The sequence below is a fragment of the Alternaria alternata genome (genome assembly GCF_001642055.1).
Source record: "Alternaria alternata strain SRC1lrK2f unplaced genomic scaffold CC77scaffold_25, whole genome shotgun sequence".
Lineage (NCBI taxonomy): Eukaryota > Fungi > Ascomycota > Dothideomycetes > Pleosporales > Pleosporaceae > Alternaria > Alternaria alternata.
Genome location: NW_017306214.1, coordinates 116,916 through 138,942, shown reverse-complemented (window position 1 = coordinate 138,942; position 22,027 = coordinate 116,916). Strand labels below are relative to the sequence as shown.

The window sequence follows — 22,027 nt, the reverse complement described above, 5'->3', positions numbered from 1 at the left end:
GATATCTCTCATATCAATAGTTCGACAGCACACTGCGAGAAAGTTGTCTAATACCATGGCATCACCAACATCTACACCTAGGCAGCAACTATGGGGCAACGGCGTCCAGGGAGCCCGTGCCATGCTCCAAGTGGCCGACCGCGTAAGTCGCCCATACATGTCGCACGAAGTGACTACGTCGGCTAATCCTAATTAGATCCGCAACGGCATAACGAGCATTACAACACTTATAAGCGCGCTGCAGTTTGAGATAGAAGAACTGGAGGCTTTCCAGGACGATCGAGCTGCAGAGATTAAAGCACGAGAGTCCACTCTTTACAACGAGAAGATAAGGATAAAGAAGCTTGAACAAGATATCAACGCAGACAAGGCAAGGTACTCTGCTAATCCTGATGCGAAGCAAGAGTTAGAAGAACTGAAGCAAAGATTGAGTGAGATGGGCGCCATCGCGAAGGTCAAGAATAGCCAGATTGTAACAGTAGAGTGATTATCTTGGAGGAGATTCTCGAAGATTGTGGAGTTACTTAAGAAAAGTTCTGGTGGAAAATCGACAGGAGGTTTGTTTGTAATCTTTTACTTCCTTTCATCAGCCTTGCGCTTAGACATCCACCAATATAGCCTTGTCATTACCAGCAACAATTCCCTTCCCGCCTTTCCCCCTATATCACAAACTCCCCTACTGTTCCTCCACTTAGCAGTTCCTCCACATACACGTTTATAGAATCTCTTCAAGCTTGCTCTTCTACTCCGCCTTCTTCCTCTCTTGATAGCTTTCAAACCACTCAGGCTTACAGAAAAGCGCAAAAACTCTCCATGCTATAAACGGCACGAACTGCCCGGCTGTAGCTAGCAACGAGCTCTTCGGGATGCCTCCCTCCATCATGAGCGCTTGGCATACCACGACTGGCACGAACAACAATTCCCAGCCTAGTATGTATCGATACACCATCTTGCGCGATTCGACTGCGGCTCTGTTGTTGGACACGTAGAGGCTGACTGCGCCACCGACGAAGATGTTGGCAGCACCATATTGCTGAGTCATTTGTACTGCTGTTGTCGTTATTTGTGTAGCAGCAGTACCCAAAATTCGACCCAGGTAATGACGCGGAAAGAACAGGAAGTAAGAGCCGGCAGCGACTGTGATAGCGGATTCGAAAGCAAAAGCGCCGCGAATGACGTTGCCTGAAGTGGAAGGATCGGCTCCTTGGAGCGAGGGTGTATGAGGTGACATGTTTTGGCGATCAAGTTTTTGAGCTTTTGAGTTTGGGTAGAGACTCTAAAGGTGAACAGAAAGACGTGATGGTATGTCAAATTCAAACTCACCAAGCCGCTCTTATAAATTGGCCTGTTCAATTACTGTTACCTGATGCACGTACTGCTAGTATGCCAAGCCGCCACCATAACGTTATGCTCAAGACGAAAAGGGTAAGGCGTCCCTGATTAGAGCGGGGCCAAAACTTGGACCCAGCCTCTCCTCCACCACCCTGCGTGATCATCCTTCCACACGCACCTGAATCTCGTGTATCCAACTTCAGCATAACGGGAAGCATAATGTCGTCTCAAGATGTCCCCGTTCCGCAGGGTCCGGATCGCAAGCGAGTTCTTAACGTGCTCGCCCAACGAAGATACCGTAAGATGTCCACGCATATTACTCCCTATCTAATCCTCATCTTTTCCAGGTCAACGTAAGCGAGAGCGTTTACGATCCCTGGAAACGATACTTCAGGCTAGCAGTACGAACGTAGCACATGGTCTGAATAGAGAGGGACAACTTCAGCACTCGACAAAGCCTCCAGCACCGGAACCATGCGGCACCGTCAAACTTGGCAACAATCCCCTTTACGATCCGTTCCAGGATTTTGGGAATACAGCAGTCGATCCGTCCTTTATGAGTCTTGCACCGTATGATATGACCTTCAACACATCGGCAATCTCGTCGTCGTATATAGGCGATCAGTTCGGGATCAGCCCTGGTCTAACTTATGGTATGCCCTAGCTAGTTTGCAGTCATGCTTTCTGCTATAATTGTGTCTACTGACTTGGTCTACAGCGAATGGTGCTCGGAGCGATACTTCAACGCTTGATTCACAAGTATCAGCGGAACTCCAAGATCTCGAAACTTCCCAGTTCACCTTCCCATCAGATCATATCATCGACATCCCAGGCCTCAAAACTATGGAGATCTCCTTACGTATTGCACAGATGCTTGGTCTTGGAGATGAGCTTTTGGATCTCACCATAAAACGGGTTCTAGACGTGTCGAAACTTTCAGTCCCTTTAGAAGACCTGCCTGAGAACTTACGCCCAACGGAAGCACAGCTCCTATTGCCACACAATCCGATGATAGATGTTCTTCCTTGGCCATCTGTCAGGACAAAGCTTATCTGTCTTTTCAGTCAGCCTGACCAGCTCAGACCGCCCATCGCGAGAGGCTCCATGGCCATCATGCGGCTGTTGTATAGTATCGATGACGAGTCGGAGGGACTTCGTGTTGTATCTGATGCGAATGAACAGGGCATTGATGTAAAAGGTTGGGAAGTCGGACAAGCCGTCTTCAAAGACTGGTGGTGGATATTGGATCCTGAAATTGTCTCCAACTCAAACCGACTAAGGAATATGAGAGGAGCCCCCAGATTGGAGATCTCAATACCGTAACAAGGTATCTGCGCTGCAGTCGAAGCTATAGCGATCCTACGGCTCGGTCCGCTTCGTTCTGCGCAATAGATCGACAAGAGCATGGTAAGCAAATGAGGAAAGGCTGCCACGACACAGGTTGCCTGCTTACAGCGCTATGCATGGGATTCTCGGAGCCAAGGATCGACCTGATTCGTTCACAGCGAGTGCGAAACCGAGACCGAAAGAGTAACTTCGCATATCACAGTAACATGTTGGACTCCGTATCCATCGTGTCACTCTTTCAAACGAGGCCGGGCCGCCCGGATTGGACGGATGGTGCTGTTCGGATGCTATGCTGTAATCATCGCCAGTCAGACGAGAATCATAGAGAGCGCTCCACCGAAGCACATTCATTCACACGGTTTCTTTTCCGTCACTCTACCTTACTATGGCGAAAGAACGCGGCTTAGTAGCCACTCACCTCGACCGTCTCATCGCGCGACAACTAGGACTACCTCGGGAAACATGCTCGTATACAACGACCCCTACGCGCATTCCGATATCCACATCAACCGAGACATTTGAGCTCGCAGCAGACATCTATCAACCTCTTCTCGCTCAAGATCAAAAGGCCGCAGGTACCATTCTAATCCGCTGTCCATACGGGCGCAGCCTTCTCTTCGCATTGCTCGGTGCGCGGCCCTACGCAGCACGAGGCTACAATTGCCTCTTTGTGAGCTGTCGAGGTACCTTCGGTTCGGGAGGCAAGTTCGCACCCTGGCAGAATGAAGAGGAAGACGGGAAAGCAGTGATAGAGTGGATGCGACAGCAAAGTTGGTATACCGGATCCTTTGCGACACTAGGAGGCTCCTACCTAGGTTATGTGCAGTGGGCTCTTTTGAAGGATCCACCAAGTGACATGGTAGCTGCAGTGATACAATGCGCACCTCATAACTTCGGCCAGCAGTTATGGGGTACGGGATCGCTCTCGCTAGAATGGGTGGCTTGGGCGGATAATGTCTTGCATCAGGAAGAAACAGGGATTGGCAACATGAGAAGGAGATGGAGCACGATGAAAAGAATGCAGCCTATGATGCGTGGGCCGGATCTTGCGAAAAGCATCAAGCACCATTTCGATGGTCAGGCGCCATGGATGGAGTATGTGGTTGACCATCTGGACATTGATACGAGGGAGCCGTTTTACGAGAAGATGAACTTTGAGCAGGCGCTCGAGCGGGCGAGTGTTCCAATCTTACTAGTGGGCGGGTGGTACGACGTCTTTGCGCCGCAGACTACGCAACAGTACACGCGACTGAGTGAGCACAATACGAACGTTTCACTAATGATGGGCCCGTGGAATCATACCCAGGTCGGTATGCAGGCCGAAGTATACAAGCAGTCATACAACTGGATCGAACAGCACCTCGCAAAGCGGAGTGTTCAAGCGCAAAAGAGCCCGATCCAATACTTCGTTACTGGAGCGAAGGAGTGGCGGCACGAAGCAACTTGGCCACCACCAACGGTCGTACTGCAGTGGTATCTTGGATCTGATCAGCGTTTGACAACCGAGAAAGCTACTCAAGAAGGATCTTCAGCCTTCTTCTTTGACCCAAAAGATCCTACGCCGATCGTAGGAGGTAATCTGCTGCTTCTAGGTGGAGGAAGTACCGATGATACTGCGCTAGCAGCCCGCTCCGACGTTCTTACCTTCACAACCGAACCTCTCGAAAACGATGTTGAGGTTGCAGGTGAGATCATCGTGCAGTTGAACCACGCAAGCGATAATCTGGATGTAGATCTGCTTGTTCGTGTCAGCGAAGTTGATGCGAAAGGACGATCGCATAACATAACAGAAACTTACAGACGATTGAGCGCAACGAGTAAAGTTCAAACACTCGTTCTACACCTCAACGATTGTGCGCATAGGTTTAAGAAAGGTTTTCGGATCCGGTTGTTGATTGCTGGGGCATCGTTTCCGCAACATGCGGTCAATGACGGACGTGGAGTTGGCGACAGTTCGGTGCAATGGAAGAACGTCATACATACTGTACGCTACGGGGGAGAAAGCGCTTCCAAGATACTGCTTCTTGTGGCAGCGTAGATCCTTTCTTGCTGATGCCACGGGCCGCAAAGATTACACCATGCTCGGCAGCCTTCCAGAGGCTGTACTTAGAAGCTGCGACCAGGTGGTGTAGCATGCATCAATGTAATACGTTGTGCTGTGAATATTGTCAGTATATGACTAGTTGCGTCGCCACTGTGGGTATAAGCTTCTCAATCCTTCTTTGCTGACTTTTTTCCATAGCTTGGGTCTCTAGATTGAGGATGGTCAATTTTTGGGTTTGGCGTTTGAGCTTTACATCAATGTGACTTAGCGCAGCAGAACGACACTGAGAGTAATGGAGACGATAAAATTTCAACACGAGCCACGATCAACTACACCTAAATCAATATAATTGTACGCGGTGAAACATGATCCGAAGTAATTGGCAAACTCGGGTCCCTTCTCGTCGCCGGAAATCTCCGGCACTCGAGGTTGTAAGCAACACTGTCACTAGTATGTCGCATCGGCCATATCTGAACAACACCAATACGCACATATGTGTTCGTTATATGTTCAACTTTTTCAATACATATGCCCCAATCTGGTGTAATCATCAATACATCGCAGGGCATATGATGAACGAAGTCGAAATAGACTGAACCTTCAGTCCACGTGCCGTTGCTGAGCTGAATCATACAACTTGAATTATAGCCAAGCGGCAATTCGCCTTCAGCTTGGACCTCTGTGACAAGCGTCACTGGTCTTGATAGGCGGGCGAAACCCTCCTTAAGTGCGCCCAAGGGGTCAGTGCCGTGATAAGTGACGCTGCACTCTTCGAGGCAAGCACAGTACTCAAAATGTTTTGAGTCCCATAATGGGTGTGTAATTTTGCCTTTCACAGACGCCCAAGACCACGAAGGCGCGATCCATTCGTGTCGTCTTCTCGGTGCTTGGGGGTGTCCTTCCATTCTTGCTTGCGAACCCAGTTCTATGGCTGGGCGCCATAGGAGGCCATCTAGGAAGCGTTGCTTCCACAATCCAGCGTAATACATATCCCCAGTGAGTTGCTGAATCTTTTGGGTGATACCGGATATTGCTGGAAAAGTATCGGTCTCATAGGTCATTTGGCGTGCGCTGTAGGACTTTATAAGGTGGGGCCAATGATCTAGTCCGAATGTAGTTTGGCTCATAGATTGTGCGATTACTTCAATTCGTCTGGCGAGAATGTTACAGGCAGGTCCTGAGAAACCGTTCTCGTCTTCAAAGATTTCGTCGCATCTCCAGGTCATATGTCCTTCATTGAAACTTAGAACACGATGAGAGAGAAGACTTTCTTGAACAGCCCATTTACGACAATCCAGAGGCTGCTGATACTCAATGATGTCAATGTTTGATAAGTATCAGAGTGCGTGGGATACCACTAACCTCGTCATCTCGATTGGAAGTCAATTGGAATTGGAAGTAAAACTCGAGTGAGCCCTCATCATCTTCGATGTCCATACACAACGGGTGGGATACTGTACGAAGGCTGAGAAATCCCTTCCCACAGTGCTCTGCTCTCGAAGCAGCTACGGTCAGGTATGCGTTAGAGTAGACGTCTGCCATGCGTGCAGCTTCGTGTTCCCAGTCTGTTTTGGAGTCTTGTAGTATACACAGACAATCAATCCAAATGTATTCAATGCCCATCCATCGTGCAATCAAGATAGCATCTTGTAAAGTCTGGGGTAATGTGTCGAAACCAATAGCAGATTGGTGTGCTTGCAAATTGGTTGTAGTTGTTGTGAAGGGCAAGCTAGCGCCCCAGCAGTAGCTCAAGGCAACATAATGGCCGGTCTGACGATGGGAAGTCTGGACAAGCTTGCAACTCCCTCCATGAAATAGCTCTCGCCAGCTGTAACAATTGTCAAGAACTTGTTCTGGTCCAGGTAATGCGCTCACGTCCAAGACTCTTGTCGGTAGTGAAACAAGTCTGGTTGACAAATGAGAGCACTTGGAATGGCCATCGTTGCATTCATCTAGCCAGGACAGCATGAGGTTCATTGTATGGGGATGAATTGTCTCTGGAAAGCTGACACGGGGGAGCCAACTTTTCAACGAACTGTCTTTATGGACTGGTTAGTCTCGGTGTACTCGTTTTCAGGTGTTATGAGACTTACTGAGTCTTTTGCAGAGATCAATCCACAGAACCATAGTCTTTGCATGATGGGGATTGCCTAACCCGACGGTGAGGCTAGGACCAGCGTGTTGATGCACGTGTAGCGTCGTCCAGATCATGAGACTTCGCGGAATAGCCTTCTTGACCCCTTCCCATCCTACATGTTTTTCCGCGTCTATCAGATACCATTCTCTATTCCTGATATATAGCAAGATACTGTCACAAAGTCGGCACATCTTCGCGCGAGACACCAATTCTGAAACAGTGCATCGTCGCTCGTTCCAAGGAAGGCGGTCTAAGAACATTGGTGATGTTCGTCCAACAGAATTGAACCTGAAGCCATCGATAAGGATCACTCCTTCGTCATTGTCAATGAGTTCACGAAATGAGATAGACTTGCAGACGTTACATAGAGACATGACTGCTGATGCAATGGGCGTGTTGTATGGTGTCCTCCTCATAACCCAGCTGTGTGAAGATGTTACTCAGCCTCCTCATAACGTGACTTCCGGGCTAGCCTCATCTGGCGTACAATACTGTCCAATGACAGACGTGACTTGTAAGATAGTATTGAACGTGTGACATGCAAAGTGATAACTAAAGCACTTTTTCTTCGTGCCTTGATAGATACCTGCATTGTATGCGAATGCAGAATGATAGACTAATGAGCACTTTTGATGATGCTTCGACGCAACTATTCCAAAGACATCAACCCCGCATTCAACCTGTTCAGCCTTCTTCTAACCTCCTCTGCCCTGTCCTCTACAACCTCTCGCTTCGGTGCCTCTTTCAACTCTCTCACATCCTTGTCGCCTTCCACACCCTCGTCTTCTTACTATCCTCTTTCTCAAATCTCTTCCTCCACATACCCATGTAGTTGACAGCCGCCTGTCTCACCCAGATACACCACCACATGCTCTCCGCCCACCGCACGAGTTCATCATCCGTTACACCGGCATACTTTACATCCGTCCACTGCATCTGGAACTTCTTCTCGCGCGGCGTGGTAGCGAGCGAAAGGGTACCAGTTTCAGGGTCAAACAATGTCCAGCGGAAGAGACAGAGTAACTTAGCTGAGGGCGACATGTTAGCCGGCGATGGATGCGGCATGAATAGCACTGGTGGTGTTCGTGGGAGGGCATCGATATAGACTGGTACATCTTGGGGATGGGTAGAGGAGAGGGGAGGGAAGAATGACAAGGCAGGTAAGCAGGGTGTCGTAGATATGGTAGTGATGGATAAGCTCGGCGTGAGGGACGGTGTTGAAGGTGGTGTCATCTCGCCAATCATCGCAGGTAAGAGATCAGGAGTGATGGACTGTTGGTGCTTGACAACGATGGTAGGTCGAGAAACATTACTGGTCCATCCATCGATGCCGGTTGGTATGGTATTAGTGATGAGATCTCGTAGTCTCTGCTCCTCGCATTCTTTGGCCCAGGCGGCGCGCTTGATGTAGTATTCGGTTGCAACGTGAGGAAACATGGTGAAGACCTTGTCGCGGACAGCTGCCCTGGTATGCTTATACCATAATTGAAGATCAGCGTCGACGTGCTCGCTAGTTTGGCTACCGTTGTCCTCCAATCCGGTAACGCGTTTGTTGAGAAAATATCCAGGGTAATGCTTGGGAACCCATTCTTTGATGAAAGGCGTCCAATGCGGCGCGCGATCTTCGAGCCGGTCGTTGTACTTCTCCTCAGCCAGTCGTGCGGCGAGGTGACCTGGATGAAAGAGCCAAGAGCTGGCAAAGTGTTTGTAGACTAGCATCATGATTAGTTTGCGCGCGTCACATTATGACTTATAAGACTCACTCTCGTCCTTGCTCTTGAAGCCAGCGTTCAGTATCCTCCGATCCAACCCTACGACCCGCAGCGCATCCTTCGGATCCTTGCTAATCCACACCATGCTTCCAGGAAAGTTTGTCTCTTCAACCTCTTCAACGCGGATGTGCATACCTGCGGGGTCGATTGTAAGACCCAGCGGCTTCACCATACTTCCGATGATCTTGCTATTACTTGCGTAATTGAGCTCAAAGTGGCACCAACGAAACAGCTCGGGCTTGAAGCAGACCTTGACGTCGATCTGAACAAAGTAGTTTTCTTCGCCGTGGGGAGCGTCGATGGCAAAGTACATGCAATCTGGGGTGAGATAGCCCTGGCGTCCGTGGGTAGTATCAAGGACTTCTTTAATGAGACATACGGTGCTCTGCCAGGGAAAGTCGTCGATCGAGGTGCTGTGTCGAGAGTGTAGAGGCTCGCAGACTAGAAAGTCGACGTCACCGAAATCATCCTGTCGTTGTCAGAAAATACAGCCTGTATGTGAGATATAGTTATACCTTGCCGGGCATCTCAGTTGGTACAACAACTTGTGCGAAGACAGTCTGCAACGCAGCGGTCGCCTGTGCTTTGACCTTTTTGTAGACAGTTGGAGAGATGCGCGGACAGTATAGTCCTTTGAAGGCATGGCCACCCATCTTGTGCTGTAGTCAACGAAACAAGCAGTGGTCAATGTTGTTGAAACTTGTAGAAGATGGCAAAATAGTGGAGTGTAAACGAGAGGTGGAGATCTTGTTACGTTAATGTATTGTACTGAGCAATCGCTGGACAAAGTAAAGGTAATGGTAGCTGAGCTATATCGGGTGCAGGTAAAAGATATCCAGATGACACGGCGAGTGCTTGACGGCACAAAGACCGCAATCCTGTACACCGCTCTCTTGAGAGGTACTTGTTATCTTCCAGGCTTACATTCACTTTGGGTATTCTATAGGACGTGTGAGACTTGGTACATCGAGTGTTCTTAGAGCTGTTCCATCTTCATTGCGCATGCAGCAGTCGATAAACCGCGAGGGTACAGAACCACTTCTTGCTCATATTCAGATGAGAAGCAGCCCTGAGTGATTGCGCATCATGAAGAGCACACCTCCAGCTTGTATTGCGGACAGCCTCTGGTGTGGCATGAGTTTCGTGAAATCTCATACCTCAAAATCCTTGTGCGGCCTCTGGGTTACTTCAACGTGTCTTGATGTCTGTAATCTCCAGGACGAATTATGCCTCGTTGGCAGCCTTCCAGTCTGCCATCCATAGCCACAGCTGCAGCGCATCTTTGCGGCGTTCAGAAAACGGTTGGACGAGGCTGTCCCATATCACCTTCACCACCACCGCCCATGCGGCGCAGCAATGGCACGAGCGCTAAATCTGAACATTTATTAGCACGACAACCACGACAACCACGACAACCACAAAGGAAACACAACCATCCCTTACTATGGCAGTGGCACGTCTCCAAGCAATCCTCGCATGCCTTCCTTGCGGTACCGCAGAAGCCAAAGATGAGACCTATCCCAACGAAAAAGCCGCGCTACTCTCCGCCGCTACATCCAACTCACGTCTTACCGCTGAGACTGCCGACAATGTTATCGCAATCCTCCTGACCACGTCCCTCACCGGCCCAGCCCTCCACATGCAGCTCGACTCCGTCGTCGGCGCATCGGGCTGGCGCTCCAACATGGCCAAATACGTCCTAGAAAAGCTCACTGCCGCGCTGCAGGCGTCGCACGAGAGACTCGGCCCAACCATCCGCAGCGCCTACCATCGCGCATGGGAAGCAGCGCAAAGTATCGAAGGCTTCGTCATCGAGCATCCCGTCATGTGCACCGTCATTGCCCTGGGCGTACTTGCAGTCGTCGCGCCGTGGGTACTCGAAGCGCTCGGTTTCACAGAGTTGGGGCCAGTCCAAGGTACGTGTATCAAGATGCGTCTACTTTCATTGCTCATTTCCAATCAAGACTGGGTTGGACGAGAAGGGACGATGGCGACAGAAGCGAGGAAGATGCGTTCCGCGGAAATTTGGAAAAAGCAAATGTGGCGTGAACCGAACAACTATAAATTGTGTACCTTTGCGAATGACTTTCTAATTGCGGAAACTGACGCGACACAATGCAGGTACCTTCGCTTCCTGGTGGCAGTCGGCCTACGCTGGCCTGGTACCGAAGCGCTCACTGTTTTCCTTTTTCCAGCGTTTGGGCATGGTGAAGTGGCACTGGGTTCTGGTCTGAGAGGCAATAAAGCTTGGTTATCTTCTCTCCGCGGTTCTCATTTGCCAGGAGGTTCCTTCCGGGGTGATTTTCAGGGAAGCGGGGAAGAAACCAGATGTAGAACAGATATTGAAGGAGCCGATATAGCTGCAGGCTGAAGGATAGTGTTCATCTCGCGAATCTTGCTTGCATGACTGACATGGGGCGCCTATATCGTTTCTTGCCTAACGTCCTGAGGCCCTGTAATGCTCGTCTCCAGATGTCATCGCAATCTCCTCACGACGTCATAGAAGCTATGTCATATTCACTCCAGAACGACAGACTGCAAAAGACTGTTTCAAAATAACGCAACGGTTCCCGTCCCGCAAAGTTAACAAGTAACAAGGTTGATCGCAATAAAAAACCGCAGACATGACTGAAGCGCACCGTGTGTGGGACCAAAGGGGAAGATTTGCGGGGGACCGTGGAGGCCGCGTAACTCATACGCGCCCGCGCTAATACTGTCAAAACAACAGCCATTTCCCTACCACCACCGTCCACTAGTCCCGCCAAGACCACTTGTTACGACACCATCAACCCCACGCACGACGGCTGCTCGCGGGAGGGGCGTAACGCGTCTCATTGGCTATTTGGGTTGGACGTCTCAACGTCTTTTCCTTGTCGTGCTTATCTGCGCCATCGCGATCGTTATGCGACAGCGACTGTATGTCCTCGGGGGCGGAGAGGTGAAACACAACAACAACAATAATACTGCCCGCCCAGCTTCTAGCTCGCTTGAACCCGTTCTCGAAGCACGGTCTATCAGGGTGCTTTGGGCGGCATGGTGCGACGCTGTTATTGCACATAGCAGCAAGAATAAAGATGAAGATGGAGATGGTGGGGATAGTGGTGGTGGTGTTGAGGAACCATGGCCGTGGGTTCTGGAGTACATGGGCACAGGCCTTACGACTGCTCAGAAGGAATGTTTGATTGGAGATGAGGATCTGAAACGAGCAGCTCCTCTTGCGGAGGCAGTGTTATTTGGTAGTGCGATGCATGATGGTTTGAGGGGGTATGTTGTCAAGAGTGGTAACGGGGATGGGGATGCGGATGCGGATGCGGGTACTGGTACCGAGCGCGCAGAGCAGAAGATCGTCCTATTCGGTACCGACGTCGAGATAGAAGAGGGTGTGCCAGAAATCCAGACTTTTCTGGTAAGCGAGAGCGGGTTCACAGCGACCATTACAGACGTGAAGATCGATACCTCGGGCTGCATATCGCTCTACACGGCGTCTCCGTCTACAACAACCACAACCACAGACTTGGTCCTGCGCTTTGAGAACTTTTCGCATCTCCGGCGGTATCTTTCTTTTGCTCCACAGCCCTTCTCGCTTGCACGGGAAGTAACATGCCTCCCATTCACATCCCCCTCCCCACCCCAACACGTCGTAAACGCTACGACAACATCTGCTCTAGACGCCAATATGCACGTTTGGACTTCGACCAGTGATCCTAGATACCCAAAATGCTTAGGCCGGTCACATGATGGCGGGTTCGACATGTCGCCCTTGCCTTATCTGGAGGAGTCATGCATCCTAAAGGTAGCGGCTGGCGGTTATATGAGTGCGGCGGTGAGCTCGGACGGGGAACTGTTTGTTTGGGGTCAGGCGTGTCCTGGAGCAGGTAAGGAACTAGACGTGCTTAAGGTTAGTGGAGGAGTAGAGGTGCCGGTCACAGGGATTGGTGTTGATGAGGAGCAGGATGAGTTTGTCAAGTGCTTGGATGTGAGGATAGATGGACAGGTGGCGAGGGTGTATGATGTGGCGGTTGGCCACGGGCATCTTTTGGTGGCTGCTGAATTGTGTGAAACGGGAGAAGAGACTAAGAGTGTGTTATTTGCAGCTGGAGATGACAGTGAAAACCAGCTTGGTCTTGAAACTGGTGCAGACTTCAAGGAGAGTTTTGAAGAAGTCACATCTTTACGAGGTAAGCGGATTGTTCAATTAGAAGCGGCTGGATGGTCAACTTATGTCGTATCACTCGAAAAGTAAGTGTACATTATTGTATGCTTTGTGGTTCCCAACTAGGTATCATATTGGTTCCATCAATACAAGTGAAGAACTCAACCTAGCACGCCATGTACGAGAGTGAAATCGACACACAGCTCCGCTTAACAGAGGCAGCCTCCACAACGCGCTGATCCTCCACAACGGTATGTCAGAAACCTCAAACGATTGGCTGGTCCTTGTTCGACATTGAACGTTGGGGCCTCCGCGTCGACCTGTTCATTGTGAATACTCACTGCTGGTGCTGGTACTGGTGGCAGATATCCGTTGAGCTCAATAGCGATGGTCGTCGTGACCGTAATGGAACCGGCTCTACTCTGATCCCTCGAAGGTAAAATCATCGTTTGAGGTCTTTGTGAGTCTCTATAGGCTCTGAATGCTGAATGATTGGATGTGCGCGTGGTGAGGTGGGTGACCCGGCGCGGGAGGATGCGCTCGAACAGAGGACGCAGATGAGGGCAGCATGCTACAATAATCCCAGTGCTTATCTGGGCGATTGCCCACATCAAAGTGGTGCCTATACCATATGTTACGTCGCCTTGATATACAACATCGGCGAGTGAGTTGACGCGAAAGCCACCAATGAGTATGTTGCTAAGTTGGTTAGTCTCTGCGGATTGAGAAGTGTAGATACTTCTCGCACAGTAACCCCAAAGCGAACATCAGGGAGACAGCCGACTTGTGTGATCGCCGCAGCCTCAAATGCCAGACGACATAGTGTGGTGAACACCAGATCGATGCATCCAGAGCCACCCCCAGTACTGCTGTGGATACTACATACGATTTCAACTTGAAACAGTGTTCCGGGTCCTCCAGAGGCATCAGGTAGTTGTGTTTCCACGGACGGCAGTGGAGTGCAATGACGACGACAGACGCAAGTCCCAAGGCAATTGTCGTAGCGATACAAAAGTGTGCTGTAAGTCAGATTAATAAACACGTGTGTATCGGAAGTGCCTGCTTGTCCAAGGGTCAACAATACCACCGTGTCTCAGCCGGCTGTATGTTTTAGTATATAAGGTTCGGACGAAGAATACGAGGATTGCGCATCGGGTGAGGGCGATGCTGATAGCCATGGGAAGCCGGAAGAACCATAGTATCTGCATGCGTAAGCTCTGCCCAGGATGGAAGAAGCATAACCCTACTATCAGCGTTCGCTTGAGGTCTGCCATGGTAGCTGTCACTATGTGCTGATGGGCAAGACTAGCAGCCATCGCTTCGTTGCATTAGCCATGGCATCTGATTGCAGACGGAAGGACTCGCAAACTATGAACATTGCCATGACCACGTATTGAAGGAGCTGATGCATGTGGTCAGACATCGCACTCGCTTTCGCTACAAGGCTGGGCAGTACCAGAGCAAGCAGCAGGAAAGTATCGTCGATGGTCCATGGCAGTAGCCGTGACCGCTTTGCGCAGAAGCGTGCCAGGAGGAAAAGCAGAGGTAGCACCGACAGAATAACAAGGCCCGCAATATATTTGCCGAACAGCATGGGTCGTCTCGGATCGTGCCGAGTGAGGAAAAAAAGAACCGGCGGAGTACCTGGAAATCGCTTCAGGATACAGCCGTGCGCATTACGAGATGGCATAAGGGATAGGGCGATGCAAAGCTAAACGGGCGAATAGGTCTCGAAATAGAATATAGGGTTGTAGCGGTGATGAGGAAGATAGTGGTGGATGGGAATCGAAGATGCAGATGCATATGGTTATGCGGAGCTACTGCCGTCGAGGGTGGTGAAACACATGAGAGACAGCAATAAACGCAAGAGCGGTGCCGATGAGAAAGTGAAGCAATCCGGGAAGCCGCCGTTGGGATGCCAGCATTGAGCATGGATGAAGTGAGTTGCTGGCACCCCTTTGCGGTAGCGACGGCGGCGACAAGGTTCCATTACTGGCCCGGGTGTCGCAGGTGTCAAGAGGAGTTGTTCGGGCAAATCCTGGACTACCGTGCACATCAGATTGCCATATCCGCGACCCATTAATTACCTGATGATGTCAATCGCGGAAGAAAAAATGTTGCCGTGCTGATGCCCGGGTGACCAAAGCTGTAAACAAACCTGACATATCGTGACTGCCCAAGTAGTAAGCGAAGCCTGGACGGGGTTAGCACGGAGATCAGGGCAGCCAAAGCCTGATCAGGCGGCGAGAAAAGCAAATGAGGGGCGCTAGGATTGAGGGCGAGGGCGAACAAAGAGGGTTCGGTGAGGGTTCGTAGAGGTTACCAGCAAGTCGCAGAATGGTGCACAAGGTGAATTGTCGGGTTTCAGAGTGCCCGCCGCAATGTAGGCCACCAACTACGGTGCGCGCCTCAGCCTCCATTGTACGGCTTTCTTGCGCCACTGTCGGACCTATCGACACCCACGCGGCACCGGATATCCGACAACAGGCACCAGTTCGGAGGTATGACTCTTAAGTTGCTGGAAGCCATACAACTCTATCGCGAGTTTCGAGATGCGAATGCTTTGCTCAGCCTCGGACCAGTGTCGCGTCTGCTCGAGTCTCGAGTCGGTCCGACCGTGTTCTTTTTTCGGCGTACCTGCTTTAGTACGGAGGTATTGACACACCTCGGACAATTATTACACGCCCGAATATGCATCCATTTTGTATGTGCAATTCATACATCACGACGAGCAGATGTTTGTCAGGCAACGGTACCCGCAGATGCAGTAGGATTCTCCGCTTGCGTGGCCAGCGCTGATCGATCGCACTTGAATCTCAGCTATGCTGGCTGCCGTCCAGTCAGAACAGATCGTCGGGCTCAAAACGCATCACCGGCAGGGCTGATCAGGCATTAGAGAAACACCTGAGAGAGGCAAAAAGCAAGGGTAGCGTCGATCATGATCACCACCTCACGCAAACAGGCCTCGTTTGAAGTGGGTACGATAGTTCACGCAGGCTGTCGCGGCACTGCTGCACATGGCTTCCCACGACGCTGAGAGGCTGTGGATTTTCTCACCATCAAGCGCTACAACGCGAACACCCCATGGCAAAACGGAGAATCCGGTGCTGTTGCCACGACGGTAGCAGACGGCGCATGACAGGCCGTACGCCCTCTATTCGCTGATTGGGCCGTTGTGCGAAACGCGAGCGGGATCCGGCAGATGGGGGCGCGCCATCCAGGGGTGCAGCATAGTTCATCCTTCCTTCTGCGCTTTTCCAAGGCCGTGTAAGACCCACCCATGTCGGTGGTCCAAGGCTGTAAACGTCATGTGCCCGTCCAGCTGCCTGCCAACTCGTACTTTTCCGCTTGGGACCCATAGCATTTCTTGTCGAGCTAGGGCTGCCTGGGGAGTGGGAAGCGAGATGGGCCACTAATGCCATCCTGACCTGATCCGTCGACCGTTTTTCTGGCTTCAAAGTAGCCTTGCCATCCGTTTTACACGCGGCAGCTTCTCTTTTCCTTTTGCTTCGACGAGCCATCATCGTTACAACTTCCGGAACCCCTGGAGACTGCACTGTGTATTTAGGGTTCTGCACTCCCTCTCGACTTGCTCCGCGGCTCCTGCGGCCATGAACTAGCACAGCAATCCGCTCTATCCGGACTAATACATACCATGGAAAATCGACAGTCTTCGCCATCCCCTCGCCGGGCGAGTCCTCGACACAGCATGCAGAGACAAAGAAGTAACTCGTTCCCCATTGTCGAGGCTCTGGGATGCTCAACGCCAGAAGCACTCCTCATTCTGGCAGAGGGCAGAGCCGCAGTTCGGAAACGCCGAGCTCGACGCAACCAGTCGGTCGACGATGAAGTCAACCGCCTCTTCAACCCCCAAGACCACATCAAGTTCCTAGAAGGACTTGCCGCCCTGCCCACGCCTCAGGATCAACCATCCCCCTTTGACCCAAAATACTCGTTGCACTCTCGGGTCCCATCCGATGCCACAGACCACAGCACTTCAACCGTAGTGCCGCATGTGAACGATGGGGAGCCTCGGAATCTCTCACCAACGCTAGGCGACTATTCCGCCAACCTTGCCGCTTTCATCAAGAACCAGCTCAAGTCGATACCAACGTACCAATCCAATCATCGCCCCACATCATCCCTTTCCCCCCGATCATGCCCGGATCTATCGTTTCCCATGCAGACCCCTCCGTCACCGAACCCTTCCGGTCGGCGACAAGTCGAGGGCCCAAGGACAATTGAGATACCCCCGGTGCGACCACCGATGAAAAGCCAATTCTCCGCTTGGAGCTCCACCGACGACGAGACAGACGACGAAGCGCTCCCCCTACCGGAATATGCATTACCGACTTCGGCATCCAACTCCAAGGGAAGCAAGTACACGCCATCCATCTTAGGCTACTATGAAACCTCGCATAACAACTCGTCGTTTCTATTTTCATCAACGCCGCTAGAAGAAGAGTCAGAGCCCACTACGGCTAAAGCCTTCAAGTTTCCTGATCCGTCAGCACTACCTTGTTCGTCACCCGATGAGCAAGACCATGATGATGACGACGACAACGCTGCACACGAACACGACTACCCCTCTTCGTCTTGCCCCTCTCAGCCTCAGCTCACTTCCACGTCAGCGCCTTCGTACACGTCGTCTTCGGTGTCGAGTTCCAGTTACTTTGACTGCAAGCGACCTGTGGCTATCACGCCGCAAATGAAGCAAAGGGTGATTGCGGCTGTCACGCCCCCACATCCACACAATAAGAGGCTTACCGCCGTGTCGCCTTGGGAGGGGAATGCGTTTTCCAACGTACACGATGTGTATGTTGAATCGCAGCACCGCGTCAACGTCGATGGCATGTCTTTTGATATGCTCCGCGACTTGAACATGTCCAGCAGACTTACACCTTGCTGATAGCTTCACTACGCCTTGTTTCTGATCTCCTTATCTTACTAGCGCGCCCGTTCGGAGGTGTTGTCGTCGTTCATGTTGCCAAAAACGCCTGTGGTCCAGCTGGCCTGCGCCACATGCCAACGGCCCTCTCCTTCGGTTTTGCACATTTCTTCTTCCTTGTCTTTTGGTCCTATAAATATCCCTCTTGTAATCCGGTATTTCTGGGCGTTTCATACAAAACTGCTTAGCTTTTTCTTATGTCTGCGGTTGTGGCTTGGTTCGGCAAAGTTTGCTTTTGTCCACTTTTCTATTCTACGAACAAGCGATTTTTACTTTTGAGTTGTCAGGCGTCTACTTGGAACACAGGACGAGTGTACGCGACACGAATTCCATTCTTTTAATCTAGCGAGAGAGAGGAGTTTAGGGGAGGCTAGCATATTTTTTCGGTTGTGAGAAGTAGAGGGACACAAGTAGCGAAGACAGAATGCCAGCACGGAAGAGGGTAGTAAATTTCGGCATAGGTCAGTCTGGGAAGAAACACACAGCATACATTTGCACACAACGTACAAAACACATCTGGTAGCAATACACAAAAAAATCATTTGCGCGCGTCTTGCTTTTCTCTGCGCCTTGTTGAGGTACATGTGATGCTGAGATAGGGCTGGGAAGCTGCCATACCGAGTACCTGGGTTGAGCAGGAAGGGATCTGAATCATGAGACAACGGCAGTGCGAGCACGGGTATTTTGATTAGTAGATTGTGAGCGGTGAAGAAGGGGGACTATATGCAAGGTCCCGCTCGTGCAGACGGCGTGTGTCGATCTGGAGACGGGCTGGAGCTGCATGGGTGGCGATCGGGGGACTTGGAGGAATGCGGCGACGTCATGTTTGATTGGTTTGCGCGACGCGGCTTTTGCATGGCGAGGAACGCGACTGTGCCGCGAGAGCAAACATGACACGCGCAGCTGTCTGAAGACGCAACGCACTTGGCTTCATGGATTTTCCTGCGGTTTTGCCTGATTGCCTTGACCTGCACTGACGCTCTTTGCCATTGTAGGCGGGTCAAGGTATAGGACACGTTGAAGGTTGAAAGTTCCCGCCCTGGACTCACCAAAGCCTTCCCCACCACTCCCACTCCCACTCCCACTCCAACCGCGCACTCTGCCCACCATGGCAGACTCGGAGCCCAGCCTTGTGGCCCTGGCCCTCGGAAACGCCGCCTATGCCTTCTCCAAGGTGCAGCCGCTCTTGCCAGTCTACCTCCACATGATCCTCGCGTCTCTGTTCCCCATCTACGCCGCATCCCACGCATCCCTCACCCGACCTTCGACCGCTGCGAAACCCACCAAGAAAGGAAAGAAAAAGACACGGCGCGAGGGCGATGACGAGGACACGGACAGCGAAGATGAGGCGGAAGAACCCACGCACGAAATGGAAGGCCTGACCAACAAGGACATCATCCTCTTCCCCCTCTTCGCCGGAATAGCCCTGGCATCACTGTACTTCCTCATCAAATGGCTCGAAGACCCCACCGTCCTGAACCAAGCCCTCAACGCCTACTTCGCCATCTTCGGCGTTGCAGCAGTAACAACGCTAGTATCAGACGTCCTCGACATCGGCCACTCCATCATCTTCCCACGTCGACACGCCCTCGCCGGCACTCTCTACCACGTCCACGCCAGCGACGCCCTCGCCGTACCAGTCGCCGGCACCATCAGCGCCAGCCAAACTCTTTCAACCCCCTTACCCGGCTTCCTCGCACGCATACCACTGTCGCAAGCCGCAAAAGAATGGCTCTGGGCCGACCGCGCAATGCCGACTCGCAAGTGGACGCTCAAACTGCACACACACGGCGCCCTCTTCGGGAAGCTCAGAATCAGCGCGCACACCATGGTCGGTGCTACCGTTGCACTCTCTACCATCCTCTACTTCAACCTCGTGGATAAACCATGGTATCTGACCAATCTACTCGGCTTCAGCTTCTGCTACGGCTCCCTGCAGATGATCTCTCCCACGACCTTCTTCACGGGCAGCGCGATTTTGGTCGGGCTCTTCTTTTACGACATCTACATGGTTTTCTTCACGCCGCTCATGGTTACTGTCGCGACCAAGCTCGATGTACCTATCAAACTCATGTTTCCTAAACCCGGGGGCAGGAACACGGCTGCTATGCTTGGGCTAGGCGATATCGTCATACCAGGCTTGATGGTGGGGCTGGCGCTAAGGTTCGATTTGTACCTGTTTTATCTGAGGAGACAGAAGCGCGTGTCAGCAAAGACTGGTGAGAGTGGGGGAGACGAAGAAACTGTTGTCAAGGCGGAATACTACCCTCTTGCGGGTCGGTGGAGTGATCATTTCTGGACACATTCCTTCATGGGGAGGCCGCTGTGGAGTCCTACTTCTCCTGCCGGTGCTGCTTCGAGGACGCATCAAGGCGGAGAGGGGAACCAAGAGGCGCCATTTACCTTTCCCAAAGTCTACTTCAACGCTGCGCTGATAGGTTACGTGGGCGGTTTGGTTGCTACGTTATGCGCACTCCATCTTATGAATCATGCGCAGCCGGCGCTACTTTGGCTAGTGCCTGGTGTGTTGGTTAGTCTTTGGAGTACGGCGCTTGTGAGGGGCGAGCTGGGGTTGATGTGGAATTACAGTGAGGAAATCGTTGAAGAAGAGGGAGATGCAGATGGGAAGGGGGAGAAGAAGAGAAGGCAGCAAGGCAGTACGGGCGGCGACAAGCATGACAGGAGGGATGAGAAAGCCGAGAGAGCGAAGACCAAGTCGCGCAGGTCGGATCGAGAGCTGCTCTCGTTTTCAATCGAGGCGCCGCGGAAACCTCGTCGGACTGTATCGATTGAGAGTGATGATGTCGAGGTGGAGCGGAGCGGCACTGTTACGACTGCGCAGTCTGTTGGTAATGGAACGTTTTGGGCGGGGTCAACTTCGAACACGACGGCTCGTCAAGAGGTAGAACATACGGAGCCTGCTGGAAAACGTCTGAGGGTGAGATAAGCAGAGCAGGAGAGGTACTTACGGTTATATTGTAACGATTGCGCATAATGGACTTGCATATAGCGATGGAGTTGTAGGGTTTACACTGGTCTGCATGGAGTCTTTTTTATGCTACACATTCGAATGTCATGCGACCCTTTTTCTTTATTTGGTAGTGTGTATGCTATATTACACATATACATATATCCTTTTTTTTCACACAACAAACTGATCTTCATTTCTGTGCAGTCCCAGACGCCGACTCAGAATCTCTTACGAGCTAGAGACTCCTTGGGATTGACATTGCTGTTGCGTCTCAGATGATGTTGTAGTTGAGCTAGTCTATGGTTGTAATTAGGATTACAATGACATCAAGGGTGACGAGGACGGCGAAGAACAAAACGGACGAGTACGGATGATACCTTTCTCATTAGGTAGTGCGTACCACATCTAACTCTTATGGTGTCATGTAGCCCGACTGTTATCGCAATGAAAACCTGAGGTCTATCGTCCTCGACTTTTCTCAATCACCTGGATGGGGTATTCACGAAGCCGAAGGGCATGGTGTCGAATCTTGAGCATTTTCCGAGTTAGTAAGCGCATGTTCGCAGAGCATCAAGTCGGGATCTACTTGACCCTCCGACTCCGCTTCCGTCTCCGCCTTGGCCTTGCCTCCGCCACAAGAAGGTACACATTCCAGAATGCATCCGCTGCTAGAAAGGACCGCGGATACGAAGTGCTCCGAGAGACAACATACCAGCCAAGAACATCGGAAGACCAAAAAAACCTTTTCCGTTGATCAGATCAGCCTAAGTGTGTTTCACACAGCAAAAAGTGGCTTAGTGCTTTTCGAATGTTTTACCTTGCCCCATTAGAAGAGACGTTCCCGGTAGAATTCGTTGACGACTAATAATCGTGAATCAACTTCGGATCGGCCCTTCTTATAACCCCACCCTATACGCAAAGCTATACGGTCCTTGCGGAGCAACTTTCTACATTCATCATACTTCGACTGTAAGGAACCCAGTCAGCGGCCATTGACAGTAAGAAGGGAGACCGTGAGTGTGCCCGTAGCATGGCCTGCCTTGGCCCGGGTTCTTAGATCCACATTACGTGCGTATGGCTGCAGAGGTTATGTGGAGGTTGTCTACAAGAAGTGAACGGAAGACATAGTGTCCGTTTCCGTTATCAAGGGAGGAAACGTTGATTATAACTCAGGTAGGCGCGCTGCTGCTTAGCTCTTCAATTTCAACATCTTCTCGATAACTGTTACACAAGTTTACAGTCTAGACCAACTCTTTACCATAGTATTGCCTCGAATTATACTTACAATTACGATTTGCTCTATTGTCACGATGGGATCAATTC

At 51.2% G+C, this 22,027-nt stretch overlaps 11 protein-coding genes across 11 annotated transcripts; 7 read left to right on the top strand and 4 right to left on the bottom strand.

Moving 5' to 3' along the window:
* Window positions 1-55: 55 nt before the first annotated feature.
* On the top strand, window positions 56-487 carry CC77DRAFT_1065972 (hypothetical protein; the record flags this gene model as incomplete). Its single annotated transcript, XM_018528855.1, has 2 exons — window positions 56-142; window positions 197-487. 2 exons carry the CDS (start codon window positions 56-58, stop codon window positions 485-487), a joined length of 378 nt encoding a protein of 125 aa, XP_018380894.1.
* Window positions 474-1,351, bottom strand: CC77DRAFT_1024837 (hypothetical protein). Its single transcript, XM_018525949.1, has one exon. The coding sequence runs from the start codon at window positions 1,229-1,231 to the stop codon at window positions 743-745; it is 489 nt and encodes a 162-aa protein (XP_018380893.1). The 5' UTR covers window positions 1,232-1,351; the 3' UTR covers window positions 474-742.
* A 200-nt stretch (window positions 1,352-1,551) lies between these two features.
* CC77DRAFT_1013046 (hypothetical protein) lies at window positions 1,552-2,655 on the top strand (the record flags this gene model as incomplete). Its single annotated transcript, XM_018523809.1, has 3 exons — window positions 1,552-1,630; window positions 1,680-1,985; window positions 2,051-2,655. 3 exons carry the CDS (start codon window positions 1,552-1,554, stop codon window positions 2,653-2,655), a joined length of 990 nt encoding a protein of 329 aa, XP_018380892.1.
* Window positions 2,656-3,064: 409 nt separating this feature from the next.
* CC77DRAFT_1034839 (CocE/NonD hydrolase) lies at window positions 3,065-4,908 on the top strand (the record flags this gene model as incomplete). The annotated part of the gene is made up of 2 exons (XM_018526898.1): window positions 3,065-4,621; window positions 4,852-4,908. 2 exons carry the CDS (start codon window positions 3,065-3,067, stop codon window positions 4,906-4,908), a joined length of 1,614 nt encoding a protein of 537 aa, XP_018380891.1.
* Window positions 4,888-7,444, bottom strand: CC77DRAFT_444183 (HET-domain-containing protein). The gene is made up of 3 exons (XM_018531713.1): window positions 6,817-7,444; window positions 6,086-6,762; window positions 4,888-6,027 (listed from the first exon to the last, which is right to left on the bottom strand). Exons 1-3 carry the CDS (start codon window positions 7,274-7,276, stop codon window positions 5,059-5,061), a joined length of 2,106 nt encoding a protein of 701 aa, XP_018380890.1. The 5' UTR covers window positions 7,277-7,444; the 3' UTR covers window positions 4,888-5,058.
* Window positions 7,445-7,547: 103 nt separating this feature from the next.
* CC77DRAFT_999037 (hypothetical protein) lies at window positions 7,548-9,288 on the bottom strand (the record flags this gene model as incomplete). The annotated part of the gene is made up of 3 exons (XM_018536553.1): window positions 7,548-8,572; window positions 8,624-9,101; window positions 9,148-9,288. The coding sequence occupies 3 exons, from the start codon at window positions 9,283-9,285 to the stop codon at window positions 7,614-7,616; spliced, it is 1,575 nt and encodes a 524-aa protein (XP_018380889.1). The 3' UTR covers window positions 7,548-7,613.
* Window positions 9,289-10,052: 764 nt separating this feature from the next.
* Window positions 10,053-11,007, top strand: CC77DRAFT_1024835 (hypothetical protein). Its single transcript, XM_018525948.1, has 2 exons — window positions 10,053-10,548; window positions 10,754-11,007. Exons 1-2 carry the CDS (start codon window positions 10,077-10,079, stop codon window positions 10,864-10,866), a joined length of 585 nt encoding a protein of 194 aa, XP_018380888.1. The 5' UTR covers window positions 10,053-10,076; the 3' UTR covers window positions 10,867-11,007.
* Window positions 11,008-11,374: 367 nt separating this feature from the next.
* On the top strand, window positions 11,375-12,943 carry CC77DRAFT_1024832 (hypothetical protein). Its single transcript, XM_018525947.1, has one exon. The coding sequence runs from the start codon at window positions 11,535-11,537 to the stop codon at window positions 12,873-12,875; it is 1,341 nt and encodes a 446-aa protein (XP_018380887.1). The 5' UTR covers window positions 11,375-11,534; the 3' UTR covers window positions 12,876-12,943.
* A 51-nt stretch (window positions 12,944-12,994) lies between these two features.
* CC77DRAFT_999031 (hypothetical protein) lies at window positions 12,995-13,712 on the bottom strand (the record flags this gene model as incomplete). The annotated part of the gene is made up of 2 exons (XM_018536552.1): window positions 12,995-13,484; window positions 13,534-13,712. The coding sequence occupies 2 exons, from the start codon at window positions 13,710-13,712 to the stop codon at window positions 12,995-12,997; spliced, it is 669 nt and encodes a 222-aa protein (XP_018380886.1).
* Window positions 13,713-16,440: 2,728 nt separating this feature from the next.
* On the top strand, window positions 16,441-17,694 carry CC77DRAFT_1013040 (hypothetical protein; the record flags this gene model as incomplete). The annotated part of the gene is made up of 1 exon (XM_018523808.1): window positions 16,441-17,694. One exon carries the CDS (start codon window positions 16,441-16,443, stop codon window positions 17,692-17,694), a length of 1,254 nt encoding a protein of 417 aa, XP_018380885.1.
* Window positions 17,695-18,404: 710 nt separating this feature from the next.
* On the top strand, window positions 18,405-20,884 carry CC77DRAFT_1099035 (hypothetical protein). Its single transcript, XM_018529982.1, has one exon. It carries the CDS (start codon window positions 18,842-18,844, stop codon window positions 20,678-20,680), a length of 1,839 nt encoding a protein of 612 aa, XP_018380884.1. The 5' UTR covers window positions 18,405-18,841; the 3' UTR covers window positions 20,681-20,884.
* Window positions 20,885-22,027: the final 1,143 nt, after the last annotated feature.

Excerpts from the sequence above, each read along its gene's own strand:
- CC77DRAFT_1024837 (XM_018525949.1), bottom strand. The coding sequence starts at position 1,231 with ATGTCACCTCATACACCCTCGCTCCAAGGAGCCGATCCTTCCACTTCA.
- CC77DRAFT_444183 (XM_018531713.1), bottom strand. The coding sequence starts at position 7,276 with ATGAGGAGGACACCATACAACACGCCCATTGCATCAGCAGTCATGTCT. Across the intron at positions 6,763-6,816 it reads TGATCTCTGCAAAAGACTCA|ACAGTTCGTTGAAAAGTTGG; the intron begins GTAAGTCTCATA and ends CAGTCCATAAAG. Across the intron at positions 6,028-6,085 it reads CTTCCAATCGAGATGACGAG|CAGCCTCTGGATTGTCGTAA; the intron begins GTTAGTGGTATC and ends ATTGAGTATCAG.
- CC77DRAFT_1024835 (XM_018525948.1), top strand. The coding sequence starts at position 10,077 with ATGGCAGTGGCACGTCTCCAAGCAATCCTCGCATGCCTTCCTTGCGGT. Across the intron at positions 10,549-10,753 it reads AGAGTTGGGGCCAGTCCAAG|GTACCTTCGCTTCCTGGTGG; the intron begins GTACGTGTATCA and ends GACACAATGCAG.
- CC77DRAFT_1024832 (XM_018525947.1), top strand. The coding sequence starts at position 11,535 with ATGCGACAGCGACTGTATGTCCTCGGGGGCGGAGAGGTGAAACACAAC.
- CC77DRAFT_1099035 (XM_018529982.1), top strand. The coding sequence starts at position 18,842 with ATGGCAGACTCGGAGCCCAGCCTTGTGGCCCTGGCCCTCGGAAACGCC.